Raw genomic sequence first — 22,730 nt, 5'->3', positions numbered from 1 at the left:
ATTTTGCATCAATCACTGAGGAAGAACCTGAAAACCCCTAATTCAGAACTCTGGCAAATCATGACATGGAGAATGTCCTTAGGTCAATGGTTCTCAACCTTAGCAACATATTAGAATAACCTAAGGAGCTTTTACAAATCCTGAAGGCCAGGCTACATCTAAACCACATAATCAGAATATCGAGGTGTCAGGATTTTTAAAAGCTGCCAGGTCATTCCAACATACATCCAAGGTTGAGAATAATAGCCCAATAAAGGCCCGCCCTCTCCTGATTTCATTATGTGGTCAGACTTTAAGAGAAGACATTTAACCCAGCTTAACTGTTCAGCCTTAAGAGTGGAGAGATAAGCCAGGCATGATCCATGCCTGTAACCCCAGCACTTTGGGAGGCTGAGGCAGGAGGATCACATGAGGCCAGGAGTTTAAGGCCAGCCTTGTCAACATAGCAAGATTCCATTTCTACAAAATATTTGCCAGGTGTGGTAGTGCACACCTGTAGTCCCAGCTTCTTGGGAGCCTGAGGTGGGAGGATTGCTTGAGCCCAGGAGTTGGAGGCTGCAGTGAGCTATGATTGTGCCACTTCACTCCAGCGTTGGTGACAGAGTGAGACTCTGTATCCAAAAAAAAAAAAAGAGAGAGAGAGAATGAGGTGATGAGGTGGAGGAGCCAATTCTTTTCTGGTACTGGGTCAATCAGATTGGGCAGGAGCCAGAGTCAGCATTATGGAGTGAGTGTCAAATGCATTCCCACCCCACACCCTAAGTAAGCCCCCATTCCAGACCTCTGTGGACCCAGATGGAAAATCGGTGTCCAGGGTTAGCTTAAGACCAGGAATCGTGAGCCAGCCCGTCTTCTTTCAGAGGGAACTTAGTGAAGTCCTTTCTGCAGAACTCAGCTTCCTGCAGAGCAGAGGGAATGCAGGCCTGCCCTGTGCTCAAGTGGAGGGGGCGTGGACCTGCCCTGTGCTCAGGTGGAGGGAACCCAGGGCCCTGTGCTCAGGTGGAGGGGGCGCAGGCCTGCCCTGTGTTCAGGTGGAGGGGGCGTGGACCAGCCCCGTGCTCAGGTGGAGGGAACCCAGGGCCCTGTGCTCAGGTGCAGGGGGTGAAGACCTGCCCTGTGCTCAGGTCGGGGGAATGAGGGCCTTCCCTGTGCTCAGGTTAGGGGAATGTGGGCCTGCCCCGTGCTCAGGTGAGGGGAACGCGGGCCTGCCTTGTGCTCAGGTGGAGGGGGCATGGGCCTGCCTTGTGCTCAGGTGTGGGGAACACGGGCCTGCCCTGTGCTTAGGTGGGGGAAACATGGGCCTGCCCTGTGCTCAGGTGGAGGGGGCGCGGGCCTGCCCTGTGCTCAGGTGGAGGGGGCGCATGCCTGCCCTGTGCTCAGGTGGAGGGGGCGAGGGCCTGCCCTGTGCTCAGGTGGAGGGGGCACAGGCCTGCCCTGTGCTCAGGTGGAGGGGGCGAGGGCCTGCCCTGTGCTCAGGTGGAGGGGGCGAGGGCCTGCCCTGTGCTCAGGTGGAGGGGGCGAGGGCCTGCCCTGTGCTCAGGTAGGGGGAACATGGGCCTGCCTTGTGCTCAGGTGGATGTTCATCTCTGGGTCCGCTGGGACATCTCTCTGCTGGCCTGTGTGGCTGTACATTTAGAGATATAACCTTGTGTGCCGTTTCTAATAAAATGTAAATACCAACTGCTCTGAGTTGAGAGAGAGAGAAAGGGAGCAGTATGAAGGAAGATAGAGGGAAATCCCACCCACTGAAGGTTAAATAGAACATGAAGGGCCAGCAACGGGCGAAGACTGGTGCTGTGTCCATCTCCCATCCCTGCTGAGTTCAGCATGCTCACATGAACCGCCTGTCATACAGCAGGCACCCTATAGGCACCAGAGGCTGCAAAGTGTAAGAAACAAGCTCTCCTCCACCACGCACCCACCACACACACTCCTGAGATCGATGAGAATTAGACCCCATAAGAGTGTCTTACTCAGTGATTGTTTAGAGTGCCAAGGGCACTTCAGTGGGCACAGGGGTGCAGGTGGATCCTGGGGGCCTGAAAGCCAGAGAGAGAGGGTCACAGTTTCACGTGGGTGGGAAGGCAACCAGGGTGAGGACAGGACAGACCCAGGAGAGAGCGTGATTGTGCTGGGTGCATGTAGGAACCATCTGTCCCACGTGGTACGTCAGGGCCCAAGGTGCCTGGCTGGGTAAAACCATACAGGCTGCCGGAGGTGCAAGGTTGGGAGTGTGTGTCCATATACAACACCCCTTTTCCCATCTTGTGAAATATGCACAGGAAATCAGCTCGATAAAAATCTCAGTGTTTGTGTTCTTATTGGAGGACACAGCTTAGGTTCCCCAACAGCAGACCTCCTAATACTGCACCCAGAATTAGGCTCCTTTACTCCCTCAGGCAGCAGGACTCACACATGAGGAAACTGAGCCTGGCCCCCTGCAGTCACAGAGTGTGCCTCACGGGACTTTCCACATGGCAGGGAGAGCAGAGCCAAGGGACCCCCTTCATCAACAGGCGGCCGGATCTCAGAGTGGGCCGGAAGGAGCCAGGCTGCACGGGGCTGCCTGCACATGAACCTACGGGGACAAGGAGATAAGGGTGCCTTCTAACAGTCTGTGTCCTGCCTAAGGCATTAGAGCGTGAACCTGTAAGCAGGGAAGAACTGTCAGTGAAAACACTAAACGACAGTTCCAGAGCCGTCATGGACCCTGCAGTGGATGCTGTGGATGTTCGTGCCTGGCACTGTTCTAGGTGCTTTGCATACCTTATCATTTGTCCTTAATGCAGAGAGTTTCCAGACAGGGAAAAGGCCAAGTGACTTGCCTAAAGCCTCACAGCAGATTAAAGCCAGAGCCAGGAATTTTGAACCCACACCTGTCTGAACCCAGGGCCAGTTCCATTTGGCTGTGGTGAACTCTGAGAACGGACGTGATGAGATGCAGGATGAGACAGGTAACCAGTGGCTTGATCAGAGGAGGTAGAGACCAGGGTCAGAGAACCTGTTAGCCAGCTATTGTAAGAGTCTGTGCAGGGCGGCCGAAGCGGGCAGATCACTTGAGGTCAGGAGTTTGAGACCAGCCTGGTCAACATGGTGAAACCCTCTCTCTACTAAAAATACAAAGTTAGCCGGGTGTGGTGGCATACACCTGTAATCCCAGCTACTCAGGAGGCTGAGGCAGAAGAATCGCTTGAACCTGGGAGGCAGAGGTTGCAGTGAACTGAGATTGTGCCATTGCACTCCAGCTTGGGTGACAAGAGCAAAATTCCATCTAAAAAAAAAAGAGTCTGTGCAAGGGAGGATGGATGGAGGAGGTCCTCAGAGTGATCAAGGTTTGAAGAACCAGGCGCAGATGGGATCAAGGAAAGTGGAGGAGCCAGGGTCCCAGGAGTGCCTGCCTTGGGCTGGATGGAGGATGTGACACCAAGAAGGAACTGGAGGTTTCAGGGGGAGGTGATGGGATTCCTGTCATTTATGGTGAGGGGAGGTGGCTGGAGGGCTACAAGGGGGAGATGCCATGTGGCAGGTGGAGTGCAGGGTATACAGGTCTGGGGCTGATAGGGTGGGGCAAGGGCAAGGACTTGATTTGCTGGCCATTAGTTTGGAGATGGAAATATAGAACAATGAAGGACATGGCCGTGATGTCGGCTGGGGTGCGTGAAGTAGGTCTGTCTGTGTGACAGGAGGCTTTCAGCTGCCAATGAACAGGGTCAACTCAGTCCCTCCCAGACAGCCAGGTCCGTGCAAGCATTTAATAAATGGGATTTGACCTTGGTAACCTAGACAGACAGCTGAGGGGGGAAGTAAGGAATTCCTTTTATTATACTGTCACCAAGTTGTAAGTCAAGAATGTATACTGTTTTTCTTAATTTAATTCAGTATACTTATTGGCAGTATTGAAATAACTGTGCTCTTGGAAAATGCACATGTAGAGAATCCCCGCTACTGGCTCATTCAGGCTCCTTTCCTTCCCCTGAGGCAGGGTTTGCTGACTGGCCACGTTCATGCCATAAGCCCCACAGCTTTCCCTTACACCCACCTGGCCCCTGAAGGCTTTTTAATTGTAACCTATACCCTAAACCAGAGGTCAGCAAACATTTGCTGTAAAGGACCAGAGAATACATATTTGAAGTAATGCAGGTCTCGATTGTAACTACTCAATTCTGCTGATTATTAAATCAATCAGCAGCCATAAATAATACATAAATGAATCGGCATGGCTGTGTTCCAATAAAACTTTATTTACAAAAACAGGTGTGGGCTGGATTTGGTCTGCTGGTCATGTTTTGCTGATCTGCCCTAAACCATTCCAGAAAACAGATTCCTAAAAACTTCTTTCTGCTCTTCAGTCTTTCTCAGTAATGTGCTGTGGGGTCCCTCAACCTTCAGATTCAGTCAGTTCTAATCTACAGCTAGCTGCATTTTATGCCCATGGTGCTCACTCACACCCTCAAGAAGAGAAGAAAAGCTACGCCCCCTCACCGCACACAGCTTGCCAGGAGGGTGCAATTGGCAGTCTGTGCACCAAAAATAATCTCCTGATGTTTACAAAGGAGCAGTTTTTTAAAGAGCCTATTAAATGAACTGACATTGTACAGACTTGAAAGGGCAAGTGCAATTTCAAAATTAAGATACTGTTTTAGATTGATGTGGCATCGGTGGACACGAAGTACTCCACCAGCCTCCCAGCAAAATTAAATATGCATGTTCTTGTCATCGCTGTGAGCCCTAGTGCAGAACCTTGTTAATTATATTAGTGTGAATCAGATGTGGCGTATGCCTGTCTGATTACATTTCTCCTTACCAGTTTTCTTCTTGTTCACTGTTGACCTGGCTCTCCAAGACGAGTTCTTCGTGGTCTGGGAGACAGTGTTGTTTCCATGAGATGAGTGTGTTCTTGTGCACTGTGATCGCCTATGTGCCCTCTGTCCCCGCCTGCTTGTTTGCTGTCTCTCTTTCTGACACACACACACACACACACACACAGAGATACACACGTGAGCACACATGCTTAGCTCTTCCACCAGCCATCATCACTGTTTCCACTCTGCAGGTGTTTGCTATTTTCTTCCATTAATTGAATGGCTTTGTTTAGTTTTGTGTTTTGTGTGTGTTGTTGTTTTCTTGTTGTTGTTTTTTGCTTTTGTTTTGTTTCGTTTTTTTGAGACAGTTTCACTCGGTTGCTCAGGCTGGAGTGCAGTGGCGCGATCTCGGCTCACTGCAACCTCTGCCTCCCGGGTTCAAGCGATTCTCCTGCCTCAGCCTCCCAAGTAGTGCATGCACCACCACACCTGGCTAATTTTTGTATTTTTAGTACAGATGGGGTTTCATCCTGTTGGCCAGGGTGGTCTCGAGCTCCTGACCTCAAGTGATCCGCCCACCTCGGCAACCCAAAGTGTTGGATGAGTGAGCCACTGCACCCAGCCTAGTTTTTTTCCCTCATGTTTTTAAAATGCATTAGATTCCTCAATAAGTGAAACATATAATTACCATTATGACCCATCAATTCCACTCTTGGGTATAGGCTAAAAAAATTTAAAACTAGTGTTCAAACAAGAACTTGTACACAAATATTCATAGCAGCACTATTCACAATAGCTAAAAGGTGGAAATAACTGATGAACACAGAAGCGAAATGTGGTATAGCCATACAATGGAATATGATTCAATAAGAAGTAGGATGGAAGCACGGATACATTGCTACAACATGGATAAACCTTGTGTTAGTTTGTTCTCACATTGTTATAAAGAAATACTTGAAACTGGGTAATTTATAAGAAAAGAGGTTTAATTGGCTTACAGTTCTGCAGGCTGTACAGGAAGCATAATGCCAGCATTTGCTTCTTGGGAAGCCTCAGGGAGCTTCCAGTCGTGGTGGAAGGCGAATGAGGAACACTTGTGTCACATGACAGAGTGGAGCAAGAGGGATAGTGTTTGGAGGAGGTACCACACACTTAACCAGATCTTGCAAGAATTCACTATCTTAAGGACAGCACCAAGCCATAAGGGATCTGCCCCCATGACTCAGACACCTCACACCAGGCCCCACCTCTAGGTTGGGGATTACAGTTCAACATGAGATTTGGTGGGGACACATATTCAAACTATATCAAACCTTGAAAATATTATGTAAGTGGAAGAATCCAGAAATGAAAGGCCACATATTGTATAATTTCACAATTATTAGATGGAATGTCCAGAAGAGGCAAATCCACAGAGACAGAAAATAGATTAGTGGTTTCCAGAGAGAAGGGGAAGAAGGGAATGGTGAGTGAGTACTGATGGATGCAAGGCTTTCTTTTGGCAGCCAGGGCAACATAGCAAGACTCTGTCTTTACAAAAAAATTTTTAAAATTAGCCAGCCATCGTGGTGTGCTCCTATAGTCTCAGCTGCTGGGGAGGCTCAGGCAGGAGAATCATTTGAGCCCAGGAGTTTGAGACTGCGGTGAGCTATGATTGTGTCACTGCACTCTAGCCTGCGCAACAGTGAGATACTCTCTCTGAAAAAATTTTAGGCTGAGTACAGTGGCTCATGCCTGTAATCCCAGCACTTTGGGAGGCCGAAGCAGGTTGACGGCCGGAGCTCAAGAGCTCGAGACCAGCCTGGGCAACATGGTGAAACCCCATCACTACAAAAAAATACAAAAATTAGCCGAATATGGTGTCCATACCTGTAGTCCCAGCCACCTGGGAGGCTGAGGTGGGAGGATTGCTTGAGCCCGGGAGGTGGAGGTTGCAGTGAGCCATAATGGTGCCACTGCACTCCAGCCTGGGTGCCAGAGCAAGACTCCGTCTCAAAAAAAAATTTTTTTTTAAGTTTTCCTTTTGAGGTGATAGAAACATTTTGAAACTACATAGAAGTGATGGTTGCACAACACTGTAAATGTACTAAATGTCACTAATGGTAAATTGTATGTTTTGTGTATTTTATAACAATAAAAAGAAAGTGAACAAAAACTGTCAGTAGGAATTTTGGGAAAAATGCAAAGGTCACAAATATTTGTTAACATAATGATGGTAGAAAGAATGATGTCATCTTCCTATCAACAGATACTCACTGAGGCCCCTACCCTTTGGAGAGATTTAGATAAACAGGTACCTCACATGTGCTTGAAAAATTCACATTTCAAACATAATTGTGTTTATATCCCAAGTCCTGAACAACTCCCCATTCTCCTCTTCCCCCAGCCCCTGGCAGTACCCTTCTACTCTCTGTCTCTATTAATTTGACTGCTCTAGGTACCTCATGTAAGTGGAATTATATAGCATTAGTCTTTTTAAGCCTGGTTTATTTTACTTAGCTTATGTCCTGAAAATTCATCTATGTTGTAGCATATGTCAAAATTTATTTCCTTTTTAAGGCTGAATAGTATTCCATTGTATGGATGTACCACATTTTGTTATCCATTAATCCGTTGATGGACACTTGAGCTGCTTCCACCTCTTAACTTTTGTGAATGCTCTGAACGTGGAAGTACAGATATCTGTTCAAGTCCCTGCTTTCAATATCCAAAGTAGAATTGCTGGATCATATGGTAATTCCATTTTTAATTTTTTGAGGAAATGCTATACCATTTTCCTATCTACTGGGCCATTTTACACTTCTACCATCAGTGTGCAAGGGTTTCAGTTTCTCTATATTCTCTCCAACAATTTTTATTTTCTGTTTTTTATTTTATTTTATCTTATTTTTATTGTATAGTGGCCATTCTAACAGGTGTGAGGTGGTATCTCTTTGTGATTGAACTCCTATTTTAAAATAGAGTTACTTTACACTTAACAGTAAAACTACCCACCCTTATTTCCATTAGCAATGGAACCTCTCCATTAGGCACTGCAGTAACTTCAACAGTATGGAATAGTTCATGTCATAAAAATTAAAGAATTAGATGTCCCAAGACAGAGAACAAAACATACTGCCAGTAGGAGGGTATTTATTTCCATCTTTAGGGAAGGCAGCTGGGGAGTAAGAACTTCTGCCCTGATGAGCTTTCCTTGGTGAAGCCTGGTTTTTACTGCTGACCATACCTCTTCAAAAGCTGTCTTCCAGCACTCCACTCTTTTACCACAGTTTCTGTCCTTCCAGGACAATCCTTTATTTCTTTGAACCCATGAAGGTGGTGTAATGTCTATAAACTATCTCCCTGGACCTACTCTGGTCCCTGAGCCATTTTTCTGCTCTTCTCTTAGCCAACACTGTCTCCACTTCCCCGTCCCCTGTTCTCTCTGGAGCCAAGTCCTCCCAGGCTTTCTCCCCTTTGCACCATGGTAAGCGCTCTTACCAAGGCCACCAGTGGAGCTCCATGTTGCCAACTACAGCGTCAGAGGCTCTAGCCTCAGCCCGTCATTCCCTCTTTCTGAAACACTTCTTCATTTAGATTTTATGACAGCTCTCTCCTTTCTTCTTCCACTGCACACTGACTCCTTCTCAGTTTTTTGTTACACCACACACTTCAGAGTCGTCTTTGACTTCTCTCTTCTACTCCTGCATCCAACTTACCAGTGAACTCGGGTGTCTCTCCTTGAAATGCATCCAGAATCTGATCTCTCTTACCTCCTCTGCCACTCCCATTCTGCCCTAAGCCACTGTCATTCCTCACCCGAATTGTTGCTGGAACCTGCTAACAGGCTCCACTGCTTCACACTGCAGCCCAAATGATTTGTCTACAGCCCAAGTCCAGTCGCTACCCTCTGCTCAGAATCCTCCAGGGAATCCCCATCTCGCCCCAAGTCAACTGGAAATTCCTATCACGGTTCATAAGACCTACGTGAACTTCCTCCCTCCCCTTTCACCACTCTCCTCCTACCTCATTGTGCTCTAACAACACCTGCAATTTCCAGAACATTCCAAGCACACATTTGCTCCTGGGCTCTGCATTTGCTGTTCCTTCTGATACCTGGTTCTGGGTGATGATAACCACTTTTAATACATTGGTGTACATATTTCTGGTCTTTTCTCTCTTTATTAGATCAACTGCTTTTCTACCTAAATATACAAACTAATTTTTACAAAATTTAGATTTCATTTTATGTACTTTTTAGTATACTTTCTCCAAATATCCACATGACTGTCTCCCTACTTCCTCTTGATCTTTGATCAAATGGTACCTGTCTTAGCTCAGGCTGCCATAACAAAATACCATAGACTGGGTGGCACAAACAACAGAAATTTATTTTCTCATGGTTCTGGAGGCTGAGAAGTCCAAGATCAAGGTGCTAGTCAATTTAGTTTCTGGGGAGGGCTCTCTTCCTGGCTTGCAGAGGGCCACCTTCTCACTGTGTACACACTTGGTGCCACACAAGCTTCCTGGTGTCCTATTTTATAAGGGCACTAATCCCATCATGAGTGTCCTGTCCTCATGACCTCATTTACACCTAATGACCTGCCAAAAGCCACACCTCCAAATACCATCACACTGGGGCTAGGGCTTCCACATATGAATTTTGGAGAAACACAATTCAATCCGTGGCAGTAACTTATCAGAGAGGTCTCCCCTGACTACCCTGTATAAGACAGAAACTCTTCCTGCCCTATCACTTTGTATTCTCTTTACACTGTTTTTTAATTGTCTTCAAAGCATTCATCACCTCCAGATATTATTTACCTGTTACTTGTCTGCCTCCGCAGTACAGTGTAAGGCCCTGAATGGCAGAGACTGCAGCAGTTTTTATTCACTGGCTTATTTCCAGCTCTCAAAATAAAGTGAGGCACACAGACACTCCTTACGTATTTGTCGAATTAATAAATTAAAATGTTCACTCATATATGCATTGCTGAACCATTTTACATAATAAAACAATTTGGAAATAGCACACATCTCCAGTATTGGGGTTAAATAAGTGGAGGCAGAGCCACACAATGGAACGCTATGTAACCATTACAAAATGGGGCTATCAAATATTTAGTGACATGGGAAAATGTTTACCTTTTTACATAAAAACACCTTGTTACGTAAAAACAATACCAAAAAATGTATACAAAAAAGTATATAAAATAAAATCTACATTTTGTAAAAAATAAATAAATTTGTGTATCTATGTAGAAAAGGAGAAGCTGATCAAATAGAAGAGAGAAGAGACTAGAAATATGTACACCAAAATATTTTATTTATTTATTTATTCATATATTTAGAGATTAGGTCTCACTCTATTGCCCTGGCTGGAGTGCAATGGCGCGATCTTGTCTCACTGCAGCCTCCGCCTCCCGGGTTCAAGTGATTCTCCTGCCTCAGCCTCTTGAGTAGCTGGGACTACAGGTGTGCACCACCACGCCCAGCTAATTTTTGTATTTTTAGTAGAGATGCGGTTTTGCCATGTTGGTCAGGCTGGTCTCCACTCCTGGCCTCAAGTGATCCACCTGCCTCAGCCTCCCAAAGTGCTGGGATTACAGGTGTGAGCCACTGCACCCAGCCTGTACATGACAATATTAAAAGTGGTTATCACTCAATGGTGAAAGTTGGGTGATTTTCATTTTCTTTACTAATTAGTTCAAGTTTTTATAATACATATGCATTGCTCTTAACAATCTTGAAATCTAATTTTTAAATTGCAAGTTGTCGGGTGAGAGAATATGATTAACTCACCTCTGGCCCGAGCACCTGTGGACAGGAAGTGAGGTCCGCTGGTATGTAGGGTGACCTCTCTCAGAGACTGAGCGGGCTCAGTTCTCTACGAGGAGAGGAGGTTGAGGAAGGAGTGATGGAGGCTCTCATACCAGCCAAAATGATGACAGCAACGGTGGGGGATGAGAGGAAAGGCCAGATACGCAGTCTCTAAGGTTTAAACCTAGAAGACACTAGAATGATCATTTCCAATCACACTTGTCATTTCCTTCACTTAGATATTATGAGAAGTCTCCAATGTAAGAACAAGAAAGGCCCTTTGAGGTCAGCCAGCGCAACTCCTTCCTGTACAGCTAGAGAAGCCAAAGCAGAAGTAAAGTGGCCTGCCCTGTTTACAGCTGTTGGCAAAGCTGGGGCTAGAGTCCAGGTTCTCTGCCCTGGGGTCCAGCGTGCCTTGCACCACGTTGCACTGTCTCTCCACTCTGATGCCAGGGCAGCCCATAGCTTAGTCAGACGGTGTTGGCCCAGAGCTGACAGTTAGGTTTGCTTCAAAGCCCCCTCCCTGGCTCACAGGAATTGCAGCCCAGGGCTGGTGGTTATTCTGGGTGGTTATGAATGGGAGGGAAGAGGAGCCATCTGTGGACAGGAGACAGAAGCAGTGTCCACTCAGCCTGCTCTTAAGTGCAGTAGGTGCTTGAGATTGAGGAGAGAGGTAAACAATATTTCTCCTGAGGAGTTACAGTATCCCAAGTATGAAAACCCCTGATTTGGTGTATCTGCAAAGCCCTTCTGCGGGAAGGGAGCCCATGTGAAGGAGTACTTCAGCAGAATGGCTCTGCTTTTGAATTCTGAGATTCTGGTGGCATCTCATAAGGGAAAATCCCTTTAAGGGAATATTTGGATTGAAAGCACTCTGACGCACCCTGACCAAGTCCTGGCCACTCACTTCTAGCAGCAGTGATTTTTTTTTTTTTTTACAAGACAGAGTTTGCCTTTCTGTTTTAGGGAGAAATAGATTCCCCTTTAATCTCTCCGATATTGTTTCTTGTCATATTTATGAAAACCAGTGGGAAGAGCCAGGTGCAATGATGGCTCATGCCTATAATCCCAACACTTTCGGAGGCTGAGGTGGGCAGATAGCGTGAGCTCAGGAGTTCAAGACCATCCTGGCCAACATGGCAAAACCCCATGTTTCTATTTTCATGTTTCTATTTTTCTATTTGAAACCCCATTTTTTACTACCAAAAATATAAAAAACTAGCCAGGTGTGGTGGTGTGCACCTGTAGTCCCAGCTACTTGGGAGGCTGAGGTGACAGGATTGCTTGAGCCTGGGAGGCAGAGCTTGCAGTAAGCTGAGATCATGCCACTGCACTCCAGAGCAAGACCCTGTCTCAAAAAGAAAAGAAAAGAAAAGAAAGAAAACCAGTGGGAATTGCTAACCTATGGTGAAGCCTATTTTATTGCCTAGTGGTTCCCAAACAGGGGAAATTTTGCCTCCCAGGAGACATTTGGCAATGTCTGGAGTCATTTTTGGGTTGTTACAAGTGGCCATGAGCAGAGGGCTAGGGTGTGCTACTGGCATCTAGTGCGTAGAGACAGGGGATGCTGTTAAACATCCTGCAACACACAGGACCGCCTCCACAATAGAGAATTATACAGCCCAAATGTCAATAAAGCCAAGATTGCAGACCCCTGGCCTAGAAGGTCTTTCTGTAGTGGACAGGAATTTCTTAAATCTAAGAACAGTGATTTCCAAAGCTACCCTCTCACATGGAATTAGACAAGGGGCTGTATATTAGTGTTTTCTTCTTCTTCTTTTTTTTTTTTTTACTTTTTGCTCAGTTAATAAACTAGCTAAAAATCTAGCAGTTACTATATATTTTGCTGTAAAATATCTTTATTCTAGAACAAGTGCACTCATTAATTTAAAAAGTTTTAATGAAAATTACAGTGCCCATTTGATTAATGTGTTATAAGTTTTAGAGACCCTTCTACGTGATAGTCCAATTTAAAAAATTGTACCTTACCTTAAAAGGTTTTTATAATGACATATATTATATATGTTGCAGAAAAGTTGAAAAAATATTTCTGAAGGGAGTTTTTTGGCCAGGCATAGTGGCTCATGCCTATAATCCCAGCACTTTGGGAGGCCAAGGTGGGAGGATCACTTGAGCCCAGGAGTTCGAGATAAGCCTGGCCAACATGGTGAAACCTTGTCTCTACTAAAAATATCAAAAAAATTAGCCAGGCATGGTGGCAAGCACCTGTAATCCTAGCCACTCAGGAGGCTGAGGAATCAGAATTGCTTGAACCTGGGAGGCGGAGGTTGCAGTGAGTTGAGATAGCACCACTGCGCTCCAGCCTGTGGCAAGACTCTGTCTCAAAAAAAAAAAAAGAGAGTGTTTTTTTTTAATGGTGATTCTACCACTTAGAAGGAAACATTTCAGAATATTATTATGTATTTCTCAATGAATTTTTATTATTATTATTATTATTATTATTATTATTATTATACTTTAGGTTTTATGGTACATGTGCGCAATGTGCAGGTAAGTTACATATGTATACATGTGCCATGCTGGTGCGCTGCACCCACCAACTCATCATCTAGCATTAGGTATATCTCCCAATGCTATCCCTCCCCCTTCCCCCCACCCCACAACAGTCCCCGAAGTGTGATGTTCCCCTTCCTGTGTCCATGTGTTCTCGTTGTTCAATTCCCACCTATGAGTGAGAATATGCGGTGTTTGGTTTTTTGTTCTTGCGATAGTTTACTGAGAATGATGATTTCCAATTTCATCCATGTCCCTACAAAGGACATGAACTCATCATTTTTTATGGCTGCATAGTATTCCATGGTGTATATGTGCCACATTTTCTTAATCCAGTCTATCATTGTTGGACATTTGGGTTGGTTCCAAGTCTTTGCTATTATGAATTTTTAAAATAGTTGAGATCATTCTATTTATACAAATTCATTTCTCCAAAATGAGTCTTTGTAAATATTCAGTTTCCTGCAGGGTGCAGTAGCTGATGCCTGTAATCCCAGAACTTTGGGAGGGAAAGGCGGGAGGATCACTTGAGTCCGAGAGTTTGAGAGCAGCCTGGGAAACATAGTGAGACCCTGTCTCTATACAAAATGTTAAAAGTTAGCTGAGTATGGTGATGCACACCTGTGATCCCAACTACTCAGGAGGCTGAGGTGGAAGGATCACTTGAGTCCAGAAGGTTGAGGCTGCAGTGAGTCATGATCATATCACTGCATTCCAGCCTGGGAGACAGAGGGAGAACTTGTCTCAAAAATAAAATAAAATGAAAAATAAAATAATAAAAAAACAGGTGCTTAGTACTCCATCATGTAATACTGAACCCTACGTTACCTAAAAACCTATGTTGAACACAGGTCATTAATTGTTCATTATTATAAACAATCTATAATGAACATTCATGCTTTTCATGTTGCTTTTTAAATAGCCCAGCAATCTGGATTGTTCTGGAGACTTTGGGACATGATTATTTAATGCCTAGTTCATGACAGAAACCGAATAGATAGGTGTCCTACCAGTGCAACAGAGGAAACACCATTTGGAATAACCAATTGAAGGGAGAGTTCTGGAACACCTGGGAATGGGGATTTAAGCTTTGGTAGACCAACCAAAACATGTATCTGTATATATACAGATGTATGTATGGAAACACCAAAAAGAAAAGAAAAAAAAAATGAAGAGATAAACACCAAGCTTTTAGCCATGGTGACTCTGGGATAGAAAATTGGGGTTGGGGGAGGAACAAGAAGAGAAGAGGAACTTAGAGGTTTTTTTCCATTATCTTCTTTATTCTTTGAATTCTTAACTATAAGAATATATTTATATGTAACTTGTGTAATACTTAAGCACAATACACTTGAGAGAATGATTTGGTTCCTCATGGTTGGGAGGCCTGATTTTTCAGCAGTTACTCATCTTTTACTTTTTTTATCCAGCCCTAGTATTGCTGGGCACATTGTGGATAATGGATGAGCATCCCTAGAGGTGGTATATTTTGGTAAGGAAGTTCTCACATGCATTTAGATGATGGGCCTTAATAATTTGTTCTCTTCTCAGTGTATTAGACATGACTCTTTTGCATCCATGGTCTTTGACATAGAAGATGGGAGTGGTGGAAACAGACAGTCTAGGGCCAGGATCCTGAAGATTTCATTGCTTTAAGTGCTGGTTTAGAGAAAGTTTCTCTGTGAAACATGCACACCTGGTCCCTGGGCCAATAGATAATGAGATTGCTCTTTTTTCCTTCAGGCCGTACACCTGGTCCCTGGCTCCAAGCGGAGGCAGTTGGGCAGAGCTCTGATGACATCAAAGGCAGAAATTCTCAGGTAACACAAGCCTCATGTCTCTGAATGTAAAACCAGGAATTCTCCTCAGGGGGCACAGAAATGGTAAGGGTATGCTTTCTCCTTAACAGCTTTATATTTTTCCTCACACTCCTTTTCCTCAGGGAAAGCCATTTAGTGGACCTTTTTTCAAGCCAGAATGAAATACTCACCATTTCAAAATCTGAAGTGTGACAAAAAGGGGCTTCCCTGGAATCACCACTACATATAGAAGCAAGTTTAGCAACTCTGACATTCTGCAACAATCATGCCAGTCACTTCCCATTCTTCCTTGGTTATGATGGCCTGTGAGAAAAACTGAATAACATGTATAAAACATAATTCAGTATTCTCTCTCATCTATAGGATACATGGTTTCTTTTAGCACACTTGGAGTTTTTTCTTCCCCCACCAATGTTATAATTGATTTTGGCCAAATTTAGACACAAATCAAGTAGTAGTACCTACAAGAAATGAACAGAACTAGGAGGGAAGCCAGACAGCTGCTTTTGTGATAAGACAGTCCTTGAAGAAACACCTTTAGTCTCACCCAGGGCATCTTGAACAGAAGTATTTCCTAACCTGGACACAGCATTTCCCTGCACATGACAGGGTCTCATCTTTAAAAGCGCTTTGTTTCTTTGAAAACATGTATTTAGTCGAACAGTAGTCTCCCCATTTCTGAATAGTATGTGACAGACTACAGAGTCAGTTGCAGTTAAACCAGGCAATTCTGCAACTGTGTGGAACATCAAGGAAAGTGACCTGAGAAGGAAGAGGCTAGGTTCCTGGAAGCTAGGATGAGTTCCTCAGAGGAAAAAGTACATCCTCTAGCAGATAAGCATCCCCCTTTTCTAACCACAGCTGATGCAAGAATTGCAGTAACGATTCTTAGACAATCACAGGTTCAAAACTGTGTGTATGATTGTAGTTAAGGAAGAAGTATATATACATAGGAAAAAAGACAGGAAGAATATACACAATATTGTTAACAGGTAGAGAGAATTCTGAGATGGCAGAGGAGAAAGCACCAGGAATCTGTGGACAACAGTTGCACTGGCAGAATCTGTCTGATGTAATTTGTCTCATGTATTTTGGAACTCTGGGATTCATTAAAGGCTTGAAACTTCCAGGGGAAAGCTTGGACAGTAAATTGTGCTCTTAGTACAATAGTAACTACTCATCCTCCACCCCCCACTCCATGACAGGCAACTGGGCACGTGTTCCTGGAGCAGCTTGCACACAGCTTGCAGGAGCCAAGGCGGGCACACACACACAAAAAAACCCTGTCCTCCAGATACTGGGGAATCTGTTCTCTGATTGCTTATTGCTGCTTCTGATCACAGAGATACAAATAAAGAGATGGGCAGCCGTTTTTGCACCTCCTCTTATTGTTGTAAATCCCTTTCCCTCTGGCTGAAGTGGCCTCCTGGGGATTTCAAGGGCTGGTGGCCATTTTGTTCCTCCTGTCCTTGCTCTTTTTTTTCCCCCATTTGGGAGCCAAACATTAAAGATGAACATTCAAAGGCTACTACATATATGATGAAAATTAGAAAGTGACCACATATGCCCAGGGAAAGGCACAGGCTCGGAAAAGACCAAGAAGACCTTAAGATTACACCTCAGGCTGATTCTTAGCACTGAGACAGCCTACAACAATCAAAAAAATAAAATGAACAAAAACAATAAGAAAAACCAGCAAACCCTCGGGGAGAGAAAGAATTGATATCTAGAGTTACCACATTATTAGATTAAAATGTAGAGTTTTCAACAACAACGAAAATCACATCATACAAAGAAACAGGAGAGTATGGCCCATTCAAAGGAAAAAAAAAAAACAAATCAATACAGACTGCTCTTAAAAAAGACCTGATGGGAGATCTACTAGACAAACACTTTAAAACAACTGTCTTAAAGATGCTCAAAGAACTAAAGGAAAATGTGGAGAAAGTCAAGAAAAGGATGTATGAACAAAATGGAAGTATCAATAAAGAGGAAAAAACATTTTCTGGAGCTGAAAAATACAACAAATGAAATGAAAAATTTACTAGAAGGAATAAAAGGCAGACTTCAGCAGGCAGATGAAAGAATCAACAAACTTGAAGATAGGACAACTGAAATTATTGAGTCAGAAGAACAGAAAGAAAAAAAAATTAAAAGTGAACAAAGCCTAAGAGACCTGAGGGAGACCATCTAGCAGATTCACACGCTTATTGTGGGAGTTCTAGAAGGAGAAAGGAAAGAGAAAGGGTAAAAAAGACTCTCTGAAGAAATAATAGCTCAAAACTCCCCAAATTTGACGAAAGGCATGAATATAAACATCCAAAATGCTCAGTAAAGTAAGATGACCTAAAAAACCACACCAAAGAAACACTATAATCAAATTTTCAAAAGGCCAAGAGAAAATCTTGAAAACAGCAAGAGAGAAGTGACTCATCACATACAAGGGATCCTCAGTAAGATTATCAGTAAATTTATCATCCAAATTTTGAAGGCCAGAAGGTGGTGAGCCCATATATTCCAAGTGCTAAAAGAAAAAAACTGTCTAGCAGTAATTTTATACCTGGCAAAACCATTCTTAAAAAGTGAGGGAGAAATTAAGATATTCACAGATAAACAAAAGCTGAGGGAGTTTGTTACCACTAGACCTGCCCTGCAAGAATACCCAAGGGAGTCCTAAAGGGCCAAATGAAAGGACACGAAACAGTAACTTGAAGCTGTAGGAAGAAACAATGACCTCACTAAAGGTAACTGTATGGCCAATTATAAAAGCCAATATTATTGGAACAACAGTTTGTAACTATACTTTTTGTTTTCTACATGATTTAAAAGATAAAACATTTTTAAATTTTTTAGTTTAAAAGCTAGTGTTATTGTAACTTTGGTTTGTAACTATATATTTGGGGTTATACATAATTTAAGAGACTAGCGTATTTAAAAGACTTATTAATTTATGTTTTGGGGCACACAACATGTAACTTGTTCACATCAACAACTAAAAGGAGTGGTGGTGGAGCTGTAAAAAAGCAGATATTTTGTATTGGATTGAATCTAAGTTACTATAAAATCAAATTATAGTGTTATAACTTTAGAATGTTAAGTGTAATTCCTATGGGCTATGGCCTGAATGTCTGTGTCCCTCAAAATTCATATGCCAAAACCTAATCCCTAATGTGACAGTATTAAAAGGTTGGGCCTTTGGGGAGGTGATAAATCATGAGGGCAGGGCCCTCATGAATGAGATTAGTGCCCTTATAAAATAGGCTTAAGGGAGCTTGTTCATCCCTTTCACCATGTGAAGATGCAGTTTGAAGGCACCATCTAGCAGACAGCGAGCCCTCACAAGACGCCATATCTGCTGGTGCCTTGATCTTGGACTTCCCAGCCTCTACAAATTTAAGAAATAAATTTCTGCTGTTTTCATAAATTACTCAGTGTAAGATGCTTTGTTATAGCAGCCTGAAAAGACTAAGACACCATGGTAACCACACAGAAAATAGCCATAGAATATATACAAAAGGAAATGAGAGACAAATTTAAACATTTCACTATAAAAAATGTCAACTAAACAGAAAAGAAAGGGTATGAGGTACAAAAAAGCTATATAGAAAACAAGTAGCAAAATGACAGAGTAAATCCCTCCTTGTCAATAATTGCTTCAAATGTAAATGGATTAAACTTTCCAATCAAAAGACAGAGATTGGCAGAATGGAGTTTTAAAAATCTGATCCAACAATATGCTGTTTACAAGAGACTCAGTCTAGCTATAAAGACAAATAGGTTGAAAGTGAAAGGATGGAAAGAGATATTCCTATTGTGATAAAAAGGGAGCAGGGGTGGCTCTACTAATATCAGGCAAAATAGACACTAAATCAAAAAGTTTACAAGAAACAAAAAGGACGTTATATGTTAATACAAAGTTCAATAGAGCAAGAAGACATAACAATTACAGATATTAGTTCACCTAATAACAGACCATAAAAATGCATGAAGCAAAACTGACAGAATTAAAGCGAGAAATAGACCTATAATAATAGCTGAAGAATCAAATATCCTACTCCCAATAATGGATGAAACAACCAGACAGGAGATAAGGAAAGAAATAGAGAACACAAAAAACCTGTATATAACAGACATATACAGTACACTCTACCGAACAACAGCAATATATACATTCTTCCTAAATGCACATGAGACATTTTCCAGGAGAGACCATTTGTTAGGCCACAAATTAAGTGTCTTAAATGATTTTAAAAGATAGATACCAGGCCAGGCACGGTGGCTCACACCTGTAATCCCAGCACTTTGAGAGGCCTAGGGGGTGGGTCACCTGAGGTCAGGAGTTCCTGATCAGCCTGGAACATGGTGAAAACCCGTCTCTACTAAAATACAAAAAATACCCGGGCATGGTTGTGGGCACTTGTAGTCCCAGCTACTTGGGAGGCTGAGGTGGGAGAATCGCTTGAACCCAGGAGGCAGAGGTTGCAGTGAGCTGAGACCGTGCCATTGCACTCTAGCCTGGGCAACAAGAGTGAAACTCCATCTCAAAAAAAAAGATAGATATCAGACAAAATATCTTTCCTAACGCAGTGGAATAAAATTATAAATCTAGAACAGAAGTAAAACTGGAAAATTCACAAATCTGTAGAAATTAAACACTACACTCTTAAACAACCAATAGATCAAAGAATAAATCAGAAAGGAAACTATTAAACACTTGGAGATTAATTAAAATGAACATACAACATACCAAAATTTATGGAACACTGAAAGCAGTGCTAAGAGGGAGATTTATACCTATAAATTGTTACATTAAAAAACAAGAAAGTTATCAAATCAGCAACCTAATTTTACAATGTAAAGAGCTAGAAAAAGAAGAACAAACTAAACCTAAAGCTAGCAAGAAGGAAGGAAATGAAGAAAATTAGAACACAGATCAATGAAATAGAGAATAGAAAAACAATACAGAAAATCAACAAAACCAAAACTTGGTTATTGAAAAGATTAACAAAACTGACAAACCTTTAGTTAGATAGACTAAGGAAAAAATAGAGAAGACTCAAATTGCTAAAATCAGAAATGAAAGTGGATACATTACTACTAATCCAACTGAAATAAAAAGGATTACCTAGATGAAATGGACACATTCCTAAAAACACAAAACCTACCAAGACCGAATCACAATGAAATAGAAAATCTGGCTGGGCGTGGTGGCTCACACATGTAATCACAGCTCTTTGGGAGGTTAAGGTGGGAGAATTGCTTGAGGCCAGGAGTCTGAGCCAGCTTAGGCAACATAGCGAACCCTGTCTCTACAAAAAAATTTTAAAATTAGCCAGACATGGTAGTGCGTGGCTGTAGTCTAGCTACTTGGGAGACTGAGGTGAGAAGATTGCTTAAGCCCAGGAGTTTGAGGCTGCAGTGAGCTATGGATTGCACCACTGCACTATAGCCTGGGTGACAGAGTGAGACCCTGTCTCAAAAAAAGAAAAAAAAAGAAAAAGAAAAAGAAGATAGAGAGTAGAAGGATGGTTACAAACTAGTGGGGGAGTGGAGTTGGGGATGGTTAATTGGTATAAAAAATAGTTAGAAAGAATAAATAAGACCTACTATTTGATAGCACAACAGGGTGACTATAGTCAATAATAATTTAACTGTGCAGTTTAAAATAACTCAGAGTATAATTGGATTGTCTGTAACCCAAAGATAAATGCTTGAGGGGATGGATACCCCATTTTCCTTGATGTGATGATCACTCATTGTATACCTGTATCAAAACATCTCATGCACCCCATAAATATATACACCTACTATATACCCACAAAAAAAGAAATAGAAAATCTGAATAGACTTATAACTAGTAAGGACATTTAACCATTAATCAAATATCTCCCAAAAAAGAAGAGCTCTGGACTTCATGGCTTCACTGGTGAATTCTACCAAACGTTCAAAAAACTAACCCAATCCCTCTAAAACCTTTCCAAAAAATTGAAAAGGAGGGAACACTTTTTATCTATTCTATGAGACCAGCATTATCCTGACACCAAAGCCAAAGACATGACAAGAAAACTATAGACCAATATCCCTTATAAACATTGATGCAGAAATTCTCAACAAAATATTAGCAAATCAAATCCAGTAGTATATTAAAAGGATTATATACCATGACCAAGTAGGATTTATTCCTGCATGGCAAAGATTATTCAATATATAAAAATCAGTTAATGCAATATGTTGCATTAATAGGATGAAGGGAAAAAAACACATGATCATCTCAATTGATGCAGAAAAAGCATTTGACAAAATTGAACACCTTTTCATGATAAAAAAAAAAATTCTCAGTAAACTAGGAATAGAAGGAAATTCCCTTAACATAATAAAAGCCATATATGAAAAATCTAGTGAACATGCTCAATGGTGAAAGACTGAAAGCTTTTGCTTTAAGATCAGGAACAAGGCAAGGATGCCTGCTTTCATCACTTCTACTCAACATAGTACTGGAAGTCTATCCAGAGCAGTTGGGCAAAAAAAAAGAAATAAAAGGTATCCAAATTGGAAAGCAAGAAGTAAAGTTATCTCTGTTTGCAGATGATATGTTGTTATATGTAGAAAACCCTAAAGATTCCACCAAAAAAAAGCTGTTAGAAATAATTCAGCAAAGTAGCAGGATACAAAGTCAACACACAAAAATATGGTTGTATTTCTACACACTAACAATGAGCAATCTGTAACGAAAATTACAGAAACAATTCCATTTATGATAGCATAGAGAAGAATGAAATACTTAGCAGTTAACCAAGCAGGTGAAAGACTTGTGTAATGAAAACTGTAAAACAAGGCTGAAATAAATTAAATAAGACATAAATAAATGCAAACACATCCCATATTCATGGGTTAGAAGACAATATTGTTAAGATGTCAATACTACCCAAAGCAATCTACAGATTCAGTGTAAACCCTACCAAAATCTCAATGACATTTTCTTCAGAAATAGAAATACCCAGAATCCTAAAAGAAGAGTCCTAAAATTCATATGGAATCTCAAGGAACTCCTTGAGGTAGCCACAATAATCTTGAAAAAGAAGAATAAATCTAGGGGACTCACACTTCCTATTTCAAAACTATAATAATCAAAACAGTGTGGTACTGGTATAAAGACAGACGTATAGACCAATGGGATAGAATAAAAAGCAATAAATAAATAGAATAAAAAGAAATAAACCCTTGCATATATGGTCAAATGATTTTAACAAGGCAAGACCATTCAATAGGGAAAGGGTAGTATTTTCAACAAATGATGCTAGGAACACTGGATATCCCCACGTGTAAGAATGAAGTTGGACCCCTACTAATACCATATACAAAAATTAACTCAAAATGAATCGAAGACCTAAATGTAGGACCCGAAACTGTAAAACTCTTAGGAGAAAACACAGGGCAAAAGCTTCATGACAATGGATTTGACAATGATTTCTTGGATATGACACTAAAGGCATAGGCAACAGAAGAAAAAATAAGAAAACTGGACTACATGAAAATCTTTAAAATTTGCATATCAAAGACAATATAAAAAAGAAAAGGCAACCCACAGAATGGGAGGAGGTATTTTCATATCGTATATCTGATAAGAGATTAATATCCATAATATATAGAGAACTTATAAAACTCAACAAGAAAACAAATAACCTAATTTAAAAATGAGCAATGGACTTGAATAGACATTTCTCCAAAGAAGATAAACAAATGGCCAATGAGCATAGGAAAAGTTGCTCAGCATCACTAATCATTAGAGAAATAC

The 22,730-nt window shown here is 42.1% G+C and overlaps 1 protein-coding gene across 5 annotated transcripts in view; it reads left to right on the top strand.

Annotated features, from left to right (window-relative positions):
- The window catches only part of WIPF3 (WAS/WASL interacting protein family member 3), a 161,877-nt gene that overhangs the window by 134,268 nt on the left and 4,879 nt on the right, over nucleotides 1-22,730 (top strand). For all 5 annotated transcript variants that reach the window (XM_054494670.2, XM_054494674.2, XM_054494666.2 and 2 more), the window contains one exon: nucleotides 14,859-14,935. In XM_054494670.2, the coding sequence (XP_054350645.1) occupies nucleotides 14,859-14,935 (77 nt within the window). The remainder of the gene's footprint in view (nucleotides 1-14,858; nucleotides 14,936-22,730) is intronic.

Source organism: Pongo pygmaeus, chromosome 6 (assembly GCF_028885625.2).
Source record: "Pongo pygmaeus isolate AG05252 chromosome 6, NHGRI_mPonPyg2-v2.0_pri, whole genome shotgun sequence".
Lineage (NCBI taxonomy): Eukaryota > Metazoa > Chordata > Mammalia > Primates > Hominidae > Pongo > Pongo pygmaeus.
This window is presented reverse-complemented; position numbering and strand designations above follow the sequence as displayed.